Source organism: Heterobasidion irregulare (genome assembly GCF_000320585.1).
Source record: "Heterobasidion irregulare TC 32-1 unplaced genomic scaffold scaffold_11, whole genome shotgun sequence".
In the NCBI taxonomy this organism is placed as follows: domain Eukaryota; kingdom Fungi; phylum Basidiomycota; class Agaricomycetes; order Russulales; family Bondarzewiaceae; genus Heterobasidion; species Heterobasidion irregulare.
The window spans coordinates 306,471-322,065 of NW_009258207.1; the positions used below are offsets into that span (position 1 = coordinate 306,471).

General features: G+C 55.8%; 7 protein-coding genes across 7 annotated transcripts; 2 read left to right on the plus strand and 5 right to left on the minus strand.

Annotated features, from left to right (window-relative positions):
* Positions 1-456: 456 nt before the first annotated feature.
* On the minus strand, positions 457-1,962 carry HETIRDRAFT_174466 (glycoside hydrolase family 28 protein; the record flags this gene model as incomplete). The annotated part of the gene is made up of 6 exons (XM_009553011.1): positions 457-764; positions 833-868; positions 924-1,224; positions 1,291-1,477; positions 1,541-1,683; positions 1,744-1,962. 6 exons carry the CDS (start codon positions 1,960-1,962, stop codon positions 457-459), a joined length of 1,194 nt encoding a protein of 397 aa, XP_009551306.1.
* Positions 1,963-2,816: 854 nt separating this feature from the next.
* Positions 2,817-4,817, minus strand: HETIRDRAFT_328041 (uncharacterized protein; the record flags this gene model as incomplete). Its single annotated transcript, XM_009553012.1, has 9 exons — positions 2,817-2,923; positions 2,977-3,014; positions 3,073-3,121; positions 3,178-3,349; positions 3,433-3,525; positions 3,601-4,020; positions 4,076-4,206; positions 4,268-4,600; positions 4,658-4,817. 9 exons carry the CDS (start codon positions 4,815-4,817, stop codon positions 2,817-2,819), a joined length of 1,503 nt encoding a protein of 500 aa, XP_009551307.1.
* Positions 4,818-5,738: 921 nt separating this feature from the next.
* HETIRDRAFT_421867 (uncharacterized protein) lies at positions 5,739-7,741 on the minus strand (the record flags this gene model as incomplete). The annotated part of the gene is made up of 8 exons (XM_009553013.1): positions 5,739-5,848; positions 5,904-5,941; positions 6,004-6,052; positions 6,111-6,282; positions 6,358-6,450; positions 6,517-6,939; positions 7,002-7,525; positions 7,582-7,741. The coding sequence occupies 8 exons, from the start codon at positions 7,739-7,741 to the stop codon at positions 5,739-5,741; spliced, it is 1,569 nt and encodes a 522-aa protein (XP_009551308.1).
* Positions 7,742-8,169: 428 nt separating this feature from the next.
* On the plus strand, positions 8,170-9,255 carry HETIRDRAFT_429867 (uncharacterized protein; the record flags this gene model as incomplete). The annotated part of the gene is made up of 6 exons (XM_009553014.1): positions 8,170-8,202; positions 8,261-8,346; positions 8,400-8,476; positions 8,535-8,814; positions 8,881-9,082; positions 9,142-9,255. 6 exons carry the CDS (start codon positions 8,170-8,172, stop codon positions 9,253-9,255), a joined length of 792 nt encoding a protein of 263 aa, XP_009551309.1.
* Positions 9,256-9,926: 671 nt separating this feature from the next.
* HETIRDRAFT_125676 (glycoside hydrolase family 28 protein) lies at positions 9,927-11,526 on the plus strand (the record flags this gene model as incomplete). The annotated part of the gene is made up of 7 exons (XM_009553015.1): positions 9,927-9,992; positions 10,038-10,226; positions 10,292-10,434; positions 10,496-10,682; positions 10,745-11,045; positions 11,122-11,157; positions 11,225-11,526. 7 exons carry the CDS (start codon positions 9,927-9,929, stop codon positions 11,524-11,526), a joined length of 1,224 nt encoding a protein of 407 aa, XP_009551310.1.
* Positions 11,522-13,198, minus strand: HETIRDRAFT_389401 (uncharacterized protein). Its single transcript, XM_009553016.1, has 7 exons — positions 12,923-13,198; positions 12,767-12,859; positions 12,494-12,709; positions 12,338-12,426; positions 12,053-12,281; positions 11,913-11,999; positions 11,522-11,838 (listed from the first exon to the last, which is right to left on the minus strand). Exons 1-7 carry the CDS (start codon positions 13,176-13,178, stop codon positions 11,630-11,632), a joined length of 1,179 nt encoding a protein of 392 aa, XP_009551311.1. The 5' UTR covers positions 13,179-13,198; the 3' UTR covers positions 11,522-11,629.
* Positions 13,199-14,890: 1,692 nt separating this feature from the next.
* On the minus strand, positions 14,891-15,512 carry HETIRDRAFT_16106 (uncharacterized protein; the record flags this gene model as incomplete). Its single annotated transcript, XM_009552842.1, has 3 exons — positions 14,891-15,126; positions 15,189-15,266; positions 15,341-15,512. Coding segments are annotated over 3 exons (486 nt in total), but the record flags the coding sequence as incomplete, so codon positions are not given.
* Between the last annotated feature and the right edge of the window lie 83 nt (positions 15,513-15,595).

The window sequence follows — 15,595 nt, forward strand, 5'->3', positions numbered from 1 at the left end:
CTGCGATCGCAAACATACAAAAAAACACCCCCGAGGGACCGACTCCCTCGACCTTCTTGTTTTGGCCGCACATGATTTTCACGTTCCGATCAGTTTCCGATCACCCCGATCACCGATCAGACCCGCACCGATGTGCCAGCCGTGCGCTGTTGAGCCGTCGTAGTGCCGTCGTCGGTCTGCTCAACGCCGGACCACGCCACAGCGACATCTACTTAGTGGATGTACCGGGGTCCGGAGCTTTTCAGATCCTTATCAAGGCCCACGGCCGGCGACGCCCCGCAGTCGGGAGCGCAGATCGCGTCGCACGAACAACTACGTCTGTGTGCAACTGGTGAGTTCCGATCGTCGAACAACGTCGTGATGGCGGGCGTGCAGGAACATCTTCTGGGCGAGCCGCGACGCGGCCGGGAAGATAAAATCCATGCTGTCGCGAGTAGAACATCAAACAGATTTTGATCACGACTCTGTAGAACACTCGAACCCCACCGGATCTACCACATTACTACACACGACACTCTGCGCCGACGAATTAGGCGTGGCGACGTCGACGCCGACAAGCGCGATGCCGGGACACGGGGCTGCTCCACTGCACTGGAACGCCGCAACCGAGTCGGTCGCGAGGGTGCCCCGGATAGGACCCCAGACGACGTCAGAGATCTGGAACATGGACGTGTCGCATTCGCCAGTCGCACCGCTGTAGCTGGTGCATTGCGTGATGAGGGCGACGTTCTGCGCGAGGTCGGTCACGGTGAAATCGCGAAACGCTGTCAGACCGTCAAACCGTCAGACCATACTGGACTGGACAGGGAAGACGAAAGAGTATATATCCTACTGATGTTTTTCGCGTAGCCGAGCCCGCCTCCACCGCCTGTGGCCACCAATGCTCAGCCAAAGACGACGCGGACCTGGAAGCACGAGCTTACCGTTAGGCGGAAAGTTCTGTTCGACGCCCGTCCAGGTCTTCACATACCCCGCATACGTGCTTCCGATCGCAGTCACCCTCTCCGCCGTAAAGTTCGCGATGAACTCGTACACGCCCGGGTACTGCCCGATCGACCCGATCGCGACGCCGTTCCCGCCGTGAAACACTGAGTCCTGGACCAGTATGTTCGACGAGTTGGCTTTGAGCGCGATGTTGTCGTCGCCGCAGGTCACCTCCCAGTTGCGCATGGTGATGTTGTTCGCGTAGAATGTGTCCACGCCGTCGGTGTTGATTGTCGGCGCCTCCACAGTCGTTCAAAATGTTAGAGAACACGGCGAGCGTGGATGTGCCACTGGCTGAGGGCTCACGCTGGTGCTCGACGTGCTGTTGATGTACAGGTTTTCCAGCAGCAGGTTCTCGGCGGTGTGGATAGCCATCGTCCAGAACTGGCTCTGCACGAAGCGGATACCCTCAAAGACGGAGTTCGTCGTATCGCGGATGACGAAATTGATAGGTCGACCGGCCACATTCGACACTCCGTTTCCGTAGTCGTACCTGCGAAAACAAGAGTTCAACATCGTTTCGCGGAGGTGCCGGCAGGAGGCGACATGATCTCACCAGATCTGACCGTTTCCGTCAAACGTCCCATGGCCATTGCCGGTGAACAGTATATTGTCGCCGCCAAACTCCCAAGCAAGGGACTGGTTCTGATAACCCAATGGCAGACTATGGTTCGTCCAATATGCGATGTCGGTTCCCCACTGTCCCCGGCGTGATCTTGCTCAGCAATTCCGACGAACAAAAACAACCAAAGTACACACCAATAAAGTCCCTCCCAAGTCCACTTTGACGTTGCGCAGGCCCGTGGTCTTCATCACTCGTTCGATGTGATACGTCGTGTTCAAAAATACGACGGATGCGTCGACGCTGCACTGCTCAAACGCAGAGATGATCGCGGCGGAGTCGTCACCACCGTCATGAGATGGGATCACGGTGCAAATATGACCCTTCTTCTCGACACGGCCGGCGCGGGTCCACATTAAGTGAGCGGGCACAAGAGAAAGCGAGAAAAGCAGCCCGAAGAGATACCTCGCGATGTGACGAGACAAGGGTAGTTTCATCGTAAATGTGTCTCTGGCATCTTGGGATTAGCTACCGCGATGTTTATACTGTCGTCGAAGCCCGAGCGGACCGTATCCAAGTCGTAGAAGCAAAAGGAGTGAACCATGCCATGGCAGCCGAGGTCATGTGGACCATTGAAAGAGGAGGTTGAACACTGGAAAAGGATCAGAGTTTACAAAAATAACGAAGGAATGGACCTCACCTGAGCTCCTCTCGATCACGGGCGAGGCTACCATGATGTCAGACAGGAAGAAATCCATCATATGATGCGATGCAGGTAACTCCAAAATCTCACGATAGCCTGGCCATCCAACTTTACCTACCGTGTCCTTGACTGCTGCAGGCTTCGCTGAAGTGACGATGCGTCTTGAAGATTCCGAGCGAAAGCAAGTTTGAGGAAAAGTCTGACATAGAAAGGTAAAAGAATAATACAATGGCTCTGTGAATCCGAACCGAGGCCTGGCTTGGAACGTTCAAGTCACCGACTCGAGTGACTGAAACTCCACCCAGGTCCCGCTGGCGTAGTCGTATGCAAGCGTGAGAATGGCCTAGTTGATTGAAATTCACATTGGAGAAGGACCCTATCGTAGTATGACTAATAAAACCGCAAGAACAAGAGTCCACACCTGAAATCGAAAACCCGGTAATTAAGAGGAGGATGTAGCGCGCCAAAATTGAATGTCCAAGAGAGAAAAAACGGTCGTCCATAGTGATGTACAATCCGGGTCCAGTACAGGTGCCAGAGAAGGGTGACCTGGATGGCCTCAAGGGATTAAGGTTCCCCGATGGATGTCTTGAAGTGGAAGACGTTGTTGGGATCGACTTCTTTCTTGATGGCCTGAAGCCGCTTGTAGTGCGTGGCATAGTACAAAGACGAGGCTGTCGGAGCAACTATTCAGTGACGTGCACGGGGAAGAAACATCTGTGCGCACAATTCTTCAACATGTCGTCGATGTAGTTCGTGTAGGCGCTAACCAATCGGATGAGCACTCGCCGAGGCAGATGATTGATCAGACGGTAAAGCTCACCCGTAGTTCCAATTGGACGGGCTGTTGTTTATGATACTCGAGACCATACCTGCGGGAGGGCCGCATCAGCTGCGCGGCAGACCTTGTTCGACACGCAGGGCTCACCATCCAAGAACGAAAATCCTTCTTCAGGATACGGAGGCTGGAAGTTTGGCGACGATGCGTAAAACTGGATGGTAAACAGGGAGGACCTGTGCGCGAACGCCGTCGTGTCGAGCGGGACGGCGTTGATCGCCGAATTGGGCCCGCCATAAAGCTCGAGTTGCGTGAACCAGATCTGAACAACGAGCGCCAGCGTGAACAAAGTTAGCGCCGTGATCCGTGCAGACGCCCATTTTTGACGTGATGCGAGAATCTTACAGTGCTAGTCTTGTGCCCCTCGCTCGTCACGTATGCCGCAAAGGCGCTAATGGCCTCCTCGCTCATGGGCGAGTCCTCAGGCGTCATCAAGGACTGAAAGGAGCCGGGAATGAATGGCCGACGTGGGCATTAATGTAACCCCTTTCCTGCAGCATCCGAGGCGCGTACCTTGACATAGAACGTGTCCGATGTGTCAGGCGCGCTCGTGTTCAAGCTGGACCCTGCAAAATCCACAAGGGTCTCCAGCCACGTCCCGTCAGCGATGGTCACATTGGGTTGAATGGGCACAGTGTCCAGTAGAGGCTGCACAGTGGCGTTCAAATCCAGTATGTTACCGTACCATCCGCCCAGCATCTCAGCTGTCGCGGTGCCTGGAAGGTCACCTGGGCGTATGTTGAGCTCCGCATCAAAGTACGGCGGCAGGTCGGTCAGGACGAAATTCTGGTATGCTGAGACGATGCGTGCGAAGTCCTCGGCGGGGAGGTGAGTCCAGTTGTACCGGAACGCATACGCTGACGAAGGAACGGGCTCTGTGGCAAAGGTGAACGCGGTGGTGATGCCGAAGGAAGGACCAGCCCCGCGCATAGCCTGACAATGGGCTCATCTTAGCAAAGACACAAAAGAGGGTGCGAGACAGACATACCCAGAAGAGATCCGTATTGGTCGTGTTCGATGCTGTGACAATCGTACCGTTCGCAAGGACAACCTCTACTGAAACGATGCGATCGAGAGTAAGCCCCCACATCCGGGACGCAAAGCCGAATCCACCAAATGCTGAAACAAAAGCCTTCCTCAGCATCACGATCGACGATTTGTCATTGAGAGAGACACAAACATGCATGGCCTCCAAGACCAACGTATGGGCATGTCCCATGAGGGAGCGCTCGCCCCTGGTCATTCAGGGCTAGAGCAACGGCTCCAAGTCTAGCTCCGGGCTGGATAATGGCGGTACCAGTATTGGCATCAACCGTGATATTCTTGAGCAAGCTGAGGTCGATAACTAGCGCTCCATCATCTCCCCCTAGGCCATTCGCGATGTAGCTATGCCCGCCACTACGGGCAGAAACCTGTAGATGATTAGAGGCTCCCACATGGACAGCAGCAGCGACCTGCTGCGCGTTCTCTGGATAGACGACAGCCACTGGGTACAGATCAAAGCGACGGTTAACTGGACAAAGATCGTCATGGTGAGCACAGTAAGATTACAGACAAATGTTGAACGTACAAGCTCGGCTTGCATTCTTGTATGCTGGGTCCCCAGGAAATAATGCGGTCAAACCTACGCCTTCGAGCTCTCCCTTCAGATCTTGGCCCACGACATGACCGATGAAGCACGCAAGTATCAGTGCTAAACTGCTCAGGTAGGTCTTCATGTTGATGTGCATATTCTGCGACTCGACTGGAGTGCTAGCGAGTCAAAGGTTAATCAGCCCGCCATTTTATACCACATATTGAGGCGCGCGCTCCTTTGACGGAATTGCGAGCGTCACTGCTGTGCGATCAATCGAATATTGCCTGGACTGAAACAAGCGGGGAAGCTGCCCGTGAGAGTAGCCCTCGTGATATGGATAATGGAGCTACTTACTGATTCAATTTCGTGAGATTGCTACGAGAAGACAAAGAGGTGATTAGAGGTCCCGGATGGGCTATAGCCGTACATTTATTATAGAAGGCCCTTGGACGTCCCTGACAGCCAGCGGATTTCCTTGGATTGTCAAAGCGGACGAAATGGCTTTCAAGAAACAATAGGTTTCTTGCACCATGGGCCATATTTTGTGATCGTGTTGAAGCCATCGCGTCTGAGTTCTGAGCGCTCTGAGAAACCTGCGCGGCGCGGCCGAGATCTAACCTCCCTTGCTTACATCTGTTTGGTTCTGTAGATCCCAAAGTTCACGGCTTAGTTGTCTCCATGTGAACTTCGGAGCAATACATAGGTTATGGAGAACTATAAAACAATTGATAGCACATTTACAGAGACAGAAATTGTGGGGAACTAGTTCATTTTTTGCTCGACTTCAAAAAGTACATAGCAGCACCTCGCTTCGATCGAGGGACCTCAGGGTTGTCAGGATATGAGCCCTGCGCACTGCCAACTGCGACATACTGCTTATGACTGACCTCTAATCGATCGCAGAAGGCACTTGAACCACCTTGTAACAACATCGAATGACTCACGAAGTCCAAAAGTCAAACAGTCACGAGATCTAGTACGAGATGTATATCAACCACGTTTCGACAATTGTCTCGGGAATCGGTTCGTTTGTCGATAAATGCTAGTGACAGCGTAACATTCGATATCAATGAGGTCACTGAGGTCGCGTGATGGATGTTGGGAAGCGGAAGACATTACTAGGATCGACGTCTCTCTTGATGGACTGAAGCCGTTTGTAGTGCGAGGCATAATACAATGTTGAGGCTGTGAGGACAAATGTTGAGAAGTTTTGTGGACGAGACCAGAACAAAAAACCTACAGTTGCTTAACATGTCATCAACATAGTTGGTATACGCGCTTGATAGATTATAGGATGAAAACCGACTTTGGCAGTGACAACGAAGGTACCGAAGACTTACCCGTGACTCCACCCAGACGGACTATTATCTATAATGCTCGAGACCATACCTGTTTTGCGGCTCAGTCACTCGCGTTACACGGACCATGATCGACACGCTAAGCTCACCATCCAAGAACGAGAAGCCCTCATCCGGGTAGGGTGGCTTAGCATCCGACGACGAGGCGTGAAATTGTATCGTGAATAGCGACGACCGATACGCGAATGATGTCGCATCAAGCGGAACGGCGTTGATGGCCGAGTCGTGCCCGCCGTACAGCTCGATGTGTGTAAACCAGACCTACGTGCCGGGTCATGAATCAGTTCTGCTGCGAGGAGACGGATACGGATGCCCGATTGCCATGGAGAGACTTACGGTACTTGTTTTGTGTCCCTCGTTCGTCATATACGACGCAAAGGCACGAATCGCATTATCGCTCATGGGTGAGTCTTCAGGCGTCATCAAAGACTACAAGCGGAAGGAAAGGACATCAAACCGAGTTTCAAGTCATCTCCACAACACTCGGCGGCGTACCTTCACATAGAATGTGTTGGACGTTCCACGCAGAGTCGTGTTCAAGCTACCACCTGCCAGTTCGACTAAACTCTCGATCCACGTCCCGCCGGTGACGGTGACATTGGGGCGGATGGGAATACTATCAAGCAGCGGCTGTACAATACCGTCCAAGTCCGAGGGATCCCCGTACCATCCACCGAGCATCTCAACGGTCACGGAGCCCGCGAGATCACCAGGGCGTATATTGAGTTCGACATCGAATTCCGATGGCAACGTTTCGTTCTGAGCGAAGATCTGATATCGCGAGATGATCTTCGTGAGGTCCTCGGCGGGGACGTGGGTCCAATTGTACTGAAATACGAGCGCAGACGAAGGAATGGGCTCGGTGACAAAGGTAAAGGCGGTGGTGATACCAAGGGAAGGACCGGCACCACGCATAGCCTAGTAGGAATATGCACATCTCAGCGAAAGAAACACGAAGGAAACTAAAGAAAGGACTCTACCCAGAAGATATCTGGATTTGTGGTGTCAGATGCAGTGACCATTGAACCGTTAGCCAGCACAACCTCTGCAGAGATGATGCGATCAATGGTAAGACCCCACATGCGTGAAGTGAAACCGAAACCACCAAAAGCTGCACGTCCGCCTGAAGTAAGTACGGTCATGGTAGGGAAATTGTAATTCCATGACGAACAGGCATGACCTCCGATACCAACGTATGGGCACACTCCATGAGGGATTGCTCGGCCTTGAGCATTCAGGGCTTGTGCTACGTCTCCGAGCCTGTTCCCAGTCTGGATAACCGCCGTGCCATCACAATGGTTGATGGTGATCTTCTTGAGATTGCTGAGGTCAATCACGAAGGCTCCATCCTGGCCGCCCAGACCATTCGCGATGTAGCTATGCCCACCACTACGTGCAGAGACCTGCTTTTGAAGTGACGCTCCCAGGCGGACAATATTAGTGACATCCTGCGGGCTGTTCGGATAGAAAATGGCTGCGGGGTGCAGGTCGTAACGGAGGTTGACTGGGAAATTGATTCAGTGGCCTTGATTGTGTTGCGCCAAAGCCCGATGGACTCACAGGCCAGTCTTGCGTCGTCGTACATCGGGTCGCCGGGAAGCACGACAGTCAGGCCAAGACCTTTGATCTCGCTTTGTGGGTTTCGGTCCATGATCTTCCCAGTGATATAGGCCAGAGCCAATGCCAAACCGCAGAAGACTACTGTCACGCTGATAGGCATGATACTTTTGCGAATCGACGGACGGCGTGACTGGCTGTCCTCAAGGCGAACCTCTCTGCCATCTGGTACCTTAGAAGGTGAGCGGTCCATGATCGACTGTCCTGTTCGTCTTTATCATTGCGCTGGACGATCGTGTCCACGTTGCCTGGTTGAGGCAAGTGGGAGAACGGCTCGTGACCGTGCTACGTATACTGAGCAGTTCTCGTGACGGTCGTAAAATGTAGATTGCACATATACGAGAGCACTGTCAAAGTACAATGGAGCATCGTTGTGGAATAGAAAGGGCGTCACTGATGTTCGAGCGAGCAGTTGCTCTCGCACGATCGAGTTCATTAAAGGAGAGCAGGCTGACGTAACGGAACGCGCAAGCTCGTCAACGCGCGGCCAAGTCCAGTGCACACGCACCTTCCCTCAACCATACACTCACAATGGATCACTTCCCGACGAACTGGGGCCGCCCGGTATGTGTGCACCATCCTGAACGAGCATAGATCCTGACGTAGGGATGACCGTCCGCAGAGAAACGATGATTTTGACGCGTACTCGACTTACCCTATACATTCCCGACCGAAGGACGCGTTTGCCGAGGGTGTCCAGCACACTCAGTGAGCTGATCAGCGCATCATTCTCGTGGACTTGACATCTGACCATATTGTAGACAACCTATCGTAACCGGTACGAGCGTGCTCGCGCTCAAGTATAAGGATGGGATTATGATGGCAGCGGACAACCTTGGTGTGCCCCACTCCCGCATCGGTCTCACCCCTGCTCATAGTCCTCTCGTGATGCACAGCATCATATGGTTCTCTCGCTCGCTTCAAGGACGTCCAGCGTCTTCACCCTGTCGGCGATTTCACAGTCGTTGGGGCGGGCGGCGACATGTCCGACTTCCAGTATCTGCAACGCATCCTCGACGACCTCATCATAGAGGAAGAGATCACTGCGCAGGATGGACATAAGCTTGGTCCCGCTGAGATTCACGAGTATCTGTCCCAGGTTATGTATGGGCGGCGGTCCAAACTCAATCCCTTGTGGAATTCTCTGTTGATTGGGGGTGTCAGGGATGGAAAGAGGTACGTGCTGGAGATGTGCATGGAGGCTGATACAAGCAATGAATGTTCATGTGCATCGTTTCACAGATTTTTGGCATACGTCGACCTTCTCGGCACGACATACACGGCATCCACTCTCGCCACGGGCTACGGTGCCTACATCGCGCAGCCCCTGCTTCGGAAAGCTGTCGAAGGCAAGGAAGACGTCCTGACAGAGCAAGAAGCGCGCAAAATCATCGAGGACTGTATGCGTGTCTTGTTCTACCGTGATGCCCGCAGCTTGAACAAGGTATGTTCTGAGCCCACGTCTTCTTTGAAAGTACTCAAACGTGTCTGGCTGGATTGTAGTACCAAATCGCCACTATCAATGCCTCCGGAACGACGATCACCGAGTCTCTCAAGCTGGAAACCTCATGGGGCTTTGCAGATAGTATCAGAGGTTATGGTTCCCAAACTCAATGATGGCGAAGATGTTGTAACGTTGAGCGAGCAATTGTATCATTTGATGGATTCTTCTATCGTGTTCATGTATTATGCTTGTTTCTGATGTCGTCCTCCAGAGTCCGAATCGAAGCACGAACGACGAATAGTCAACGAGGTCATTGACATAATCGTGCTGTTGTTTGGGCGTACCGATTTGTTTGTTTCTCGAATGCGCTCTCTCTTTGTATCCCTCAGCATACAACACCATCTGGATGATGTGTAGTGATGTCTGTAACAGCCTGGTAAGAGTTGAAGATTGTTGGTCACGCTGACTTTTAAGTTTCGAAGCTCCCTGCATCGCATCATATGATGACCTCTGTCAACCCGTCCCTCGGTTCGAAACCGGCGTCGCCTCACCGTGGTCGTGTGGAGCTCAGGTGAGATATATTCTTTCGTTTATTTTATGACCAAGACGGACATCCGGATCGTCTGCCAGTGCCCAAACATCCTTCGAAAATTCTCCACATGACCGTGCTTGCCATGACATGGCCCATCTCTTTGGCTTCTATGACTTGCGTACGGTCCGCTCGGATGGACGTGCACACTTCGATTGAAATATGCTATATCGTATAGGCTTCTCCACGGCGCTATAAACACCGTGGCAGCTGGTTCCAAAATGCAGCAAGCAGTCCACCTAGCGCATACTCACAATGAGACTATCTCTGTCCTGCGACCCAGCAAGGCACCTCTCCGGACTGCTGTTCTCCCTTTTTCTTGTGTCTACTCACCTGCATTTGACCCGCGCCGGCCGGGTCGAGAAGGACGGGCGGATCTGCACTGTCGTTCCATCTGACGACGGCGGCGACGACTCCGCTGCGATCATCGCCGCATTCGAACAGTGCAGCGTCGATGCGTCCGTCGTGTTCTTGAACGCCACGTATCACATCGAACGGGTGATGAAGACCACGGGCCTGCGCAATGTCAAAGTGGACCTGGGCGGAACCCTACTGGTGCGCGTCTCTGTTTTTTTTTTGCTCGTCCAGATCGAAATCGCTGAGCGTGAGCACGAGGATAGTGGGGAACCGACATAGCATATTGGACGAACAACAGCCTGCCGTTGGGGTACCAAAACATGACCCTTGCTTGGGAGTTTGGCGGCGACGACGTACTGTTCACCGGCAATGGCCACGGAACGTTTGACGGGAATGGACAAATCTGGTAGGGCGTTGACCCCGTTGCCAGCGTTGCTGGATGTTGAGATTTAACTTTTTGTTGTGAGGTACGAATACGCACACGGGGTCTCGAACAAGCCCGGCCGGCCTATCAACTTCGTCATCCGCAACACGACGAACTCCGTCTTCGAGGGTCTCCGCTTCGTGCAGAGCCAGTTCTGGACGATGGCGATCCACACCGCGGAAAACCTGCTCCTGGACAACATATACATCAACAGCACGTCGAACAACAGCGTGCGCCCCGCACACCCACCGTCGCCGACGCTCTCTGACGTTTCGAATTTGAACGACTCCAGGCGCAGACGCAAAACACCGACGGCATAGACACGTTCTACGCGAACAACATCACGATGCGCAATTGGGACGTGACCTGCGGAGACGACAATATCTCGCTCAAGGCTAATTCGTCGAACGTGCTCGTCCAGGACTCGGTGTTCCACGGCGGGAACGGCGTCGCGATCGGGTCGATCGGGCAGTACCCCGGCGTGTACGAGTTCATCGCGAACTTCACCGCGGAGAGGGTGACTGCGATCGGGAGCGCGTATGCCGGGTATTTGAAGACGTGGACGGGCGTCGAGCAGAACTTTCCGCCGAACGGTGAGTGAGGGCGTCGTTCTGCGTCTTCGCCGCCTTGAGCCGAGAACTGATGCGCGCGGTCGCTACCCGCTCACAGGCGGCGGAGGCGGGCTCGGCTACGCGAAGAACCTCAGTAGGCACCCTCTCTCGCTTTCCTCTTCCTTTCGGCCCCTCTTATGGCGGGGTTTTTTTTTGCGCAGCGTTCCGCGATTTCAACGTGACCGATCTCAGGCAGGACGTCGCCTTCATCACGCAGTGCACGAGCTTCAGCGGCGCGTCCGGCGGGTGCGACACCTCCACGTTCCAGATCTCCGACGTGACGTGGGGCCCCGTGCGCGGCACCGCGAAGCAGCACGTCGCAGAGTTCCAGTGCAGCGCCGCCGCGCCGTGTCCCGGCATCGCGCTCGTCGACGTCGACGTCGCCACGCCTTCATCGGCGCAGAAGATCACTTGCAGCAACGTCGTGGACCCCGTCGGGTTCAATTGTTCTACAGGGTCGTGATGAAGGGCTTTTTTGATACTTCGCATGCAACACCGACGCGGATTTTATCTACTTATGTATGCGTGTGCCGTATCTTTTGTTGGACGAGGCCGTGTCCGTACGTCTACTTTTTGTCATCCTGGACCGAAGCCCGCGGGCGCATGTGCCCGATGGGAAGACGGTACAACCGTAGACCAAAATACTCTCTCGTCTTCCCCCATCTGTCTTCGCCCTTCGCAGCCGCCACGTCAAGCTCGTCCCAACGCACCTCCAAGCCGACCTCCTCGAGGTGTATCTCGGACAAATGGACGTAGACGTCGTAAAATAGCGCGTCTGCGATGCAACGATCATGAGTACAGCGTATCGCGCGCGCGCGGGTTCTTCGCGAAAGCGGCGCGTGCACTCACTCGTGGCACCGAGGCCGTTGAAGAAGCTGAACCGGGCGTCGGGCCCGGCGAGCAGTCTCGGGAGATGCTGGAAGAATCTGTACAGGTCTGGTCTCGGATCGTCAGCGAGTCGTACATGCAGGCCAGTCGCATCGTCTCACCGTCGTAGTCTTCGGAAAAAGTGTCCGTGTAGACGGCATCGAAGCCTCCTGCGTCGAGGAGGACGCCGCTCTCGCTCTCGACAAAGTCTTGCCATTTGCCTTCTAGGATCTTGACCCCTTTCTTCTCGTACCAGCCGGTGTCTCGCATGTGCTGGAGGACGTCAGGATGAGGCTCGATGATGACATGCAGGGAAGGCGCCGTCGGAAGGCTCTGGAAAAAAGAGTCGACCTGGCCCATCGCGACTAAGCTTCCCTCGTCGACCCGTAGGGCGCGAATGAACTCACGATGCCGAGGCCAAAGCCGACGTTGAGCACTCTGAGTCCCTCGGGCAGTTTTCGGTGCCCGGCACACATCTGCCGAACGGTCTCTCGCACTTTATACTGGCGTCCGTCAACGGGCCGTCTATGACCCCGGGGGCGCACAAAGTCTGGAACACTCACTGATCTCGCGCTCCCACCCCATCATCACGCCGACCTCTTCGTCCCCGGCGGCCAGGAGGCATATTTCCTGCCCCTGCGCGTCTTTTGTGTACCGCAGACGAGAATGGAGGAACGCGTCCGTCGATCCGAACGCGGTGGCGTCTTCTGTTTTCAGGACGAGCGCATCATCGCCACCGAGGCTCGGTCCTCTCGAAGAAAGCAGCTGCAGCAGCAGCTCTATTACGGGGTAAGCCGCTCCAGGAATAGCACAGGGAAGTGGCGAAAGGGACGTGCCAGACCGTATACCGGCGTCTCGAATGAGCCGGTAGCACGCGTCGTTGTTCAACGAAAGGGCGATGTCCCCAGCGGTGTTGCCGAGATTATCGGCTGGAGGCAGGAGTCAGTCAAGGTCGCAGACGAAGACGAAGACGCGCAGAGAATCTGCCGCACCGGCATTCCACACCGCGCCTTCCTGCAGCAGCAGTCGGATAAGCCCGTCATCCTCGACGTTGGCGGCTGCGTGTAGGGGAGACCAGCCGTCGTCGTCCTGGAACCAGAGCGGTGCGCCGGCGTCGATGAGGAATTGGATGTGTGTGGAGGACTTGCGTTCCAGGATCGCGTCTATCAGGGCTTGTCCGAGCACGATGAGCTCGTCGACGTCGGAGTTCTCTGCGTTGTTTGTGGGAAGATCGTCGTCGGGGGACATTTTGTGGTGGTCTTTGTGGGTGGATCGGTGAGTGGTCGGTGGGTTTTGCTTCAAATCGATTGTGTGACGCGCCGCGCATCTCGACGACTCATAAGCGTCCTTATGTCAGAGTGGCTTCCCCAGTCCACTTGGAGTACGAAAACGGCGACGAGTTCAACGCGATTAGATCACTGGGGCTAAGGACTATTATGACGATCTACACTATCGTATCGTCGAGATATCGGGACGACGTGCATGCACGATGAGAGACGTAAAGAACACGCCCACACCGCGTCGGACGGCATGTATGCGGGCCTGGTGTACATTGGGAGTAGGATAGCGTAACGATTAAGTATTTTGGAGCGAGAGTGAGCGCGATGCCGAGCAACAGAGGCGAAAAAAAAACAAAGCTTCATCATCGTGGGGACTGGAGACTGGACGTGCCGGGTAAGATTTCGTCATATGGGGGCGGGAGCTCTTGTACGATGGCGTCTCGATGCTGGATGATGACCATGTCGCGGCCGCGCGCGTCCTGCGTCCATGATTCGCGGAAGCCGCCCTGGGACAGGTCGGCGACCCGCATGTTCATGAGCGACTGCGCGCGGGCGAGCGACGCATCTCGCGGCGACCGGCTGACCGGCGTCGGGGCGGGAGAGGCGACTGCGCAGCGGACGTCGCCTGTCGAGCGGACGTTGCGGAGGTGGCGCTCGGACGCCGCTTCCCGTGCTTTGCGGGTGGGGGAGAGCGGGGCGGGGGACGGATCGAGCGGGGGACGGGGAAGGGGTCGGACCGGCGACGTCGGCGAGCGGACGGGCGAAGAAGGGAGCGACAGGGGCGACACCGCCGGCGGGCGCGGGATGCGCGGGTCGGGCCAGATCCCGCGCGCGATGGAAGCCCGATCGTCGCCCGGTGACGCGGAACCCGTCGGAGAGCGAACAGAGCGCCGCAGATCGTGGTTCGAATGGCTGGATCCCGCCGGAGAGACGGGGCGGTGGGTCGGCGAGATGTCCAGGACGTCGTGCACGGGGCGGTGGACGGGCGAGATGTCCAGGACGTCGTGCACGGGGCGGTGGGCGGGGGAGATGTCCAGGACGTCGAGCACGGGGCGGTTGGCGGAGGAGATATCCAAGACTTCGTGGCGCGGGTAATCATGGGACATGAAAATCGAAGGCACCTGCACTAGGGGCGAGTTGCGCGGTGAGGAGGGCGACACGGGATGGGAGCGGGAGGACATTCTGGAATGCGAGAGGTCGACGGTGAGCGATTTGTGGCCCTCGGATACGAAGATCGTGCCGGAGCGCGAGACGAGCGTGTCGTCCATCCAAGACCTCGGCAACACATCCTGCCCGTCGATGATGGTCTTGCTCGAGCGCATCCGCAAGAACACGAAGAACAGGACCAGGCAGAACACGAGCACCAAGACGGTCACACCAAGACACACGCCGATGATGATGGCCGTGTGGTTCTGGCTCCCGCCGCGCGGCACTGTCAGCGATTCACTGCTCGAGCTCGACGACAATCCTGCGCATGTTGTGTTCGAGGAGCCCGTCGTATTGATGATCACAGACCGCGGAGCCCAGTGCCTGTTGCTATCGAACAAACCCTCGCGTAAGCGCCTTATTAACCCCCACGGTCATGAACGAGTCGGTTACGCACGAATCGCTGACGGTAACTATAGAGCGGAACGTGCAACTTCAGTCAGAGCTTCGAGAGGAGCAGAGCGCGTCGGGCGTACCCAGCAGGTCCGAATTTGGGGCGGCTTGATTGATCCACGTGTACGCATTGTCCTGTGACCCGAGGGTAACGTTCCTGACGGAGCCCCCTAGCTGCACAATGGACACCGTGTACGGAGGGACGCCACCTGCCATGACGAGCCCCAAGGACTGGCAAGTGTCCAGGTCCTTTGTAGTATTGGCATTGATCAACGGCCAAGCGGCAGGGACGGACGGGAGACAAGAGGAAGATCCGTCTTTATCGCCGACACGATTCGTGAGAGACCGATGAAATTACGATCAGGCTCGAGATGCGCACCGGTGATCGAGTACGTAGCGGGCGCGACTCCTCCGCTGTTGCCAGCCGAGTCTACGAGGCTCAAAATCACGTCGGAGCCTCCGCCCCCACAAGCGCCGGTCAGCGCCCGCGCGCGCGAACGGGGGGACACCGAAACGGGCACGCCGACTCACCTGCGCGATGATCCACCGTCCAACTCAACCGGGCCGGGTCTGAGCCCGCTGGGCTCACCGTCGCGAGGCCGTTGACCTCGTACGCGATCATGTAGTAAGGGGGACGGCCGACGCTGGACTCGCCAGCGAGCGACTGCACGACGATATCGGCACTTTGACACTCAACGAGGCTTGTCGACTGGCGCGGCGACCGATCGGGGCGATGTGAGCGCGGGGCGCGCAGCGCGATCCAGATCCAGACACACTCACGTTGTT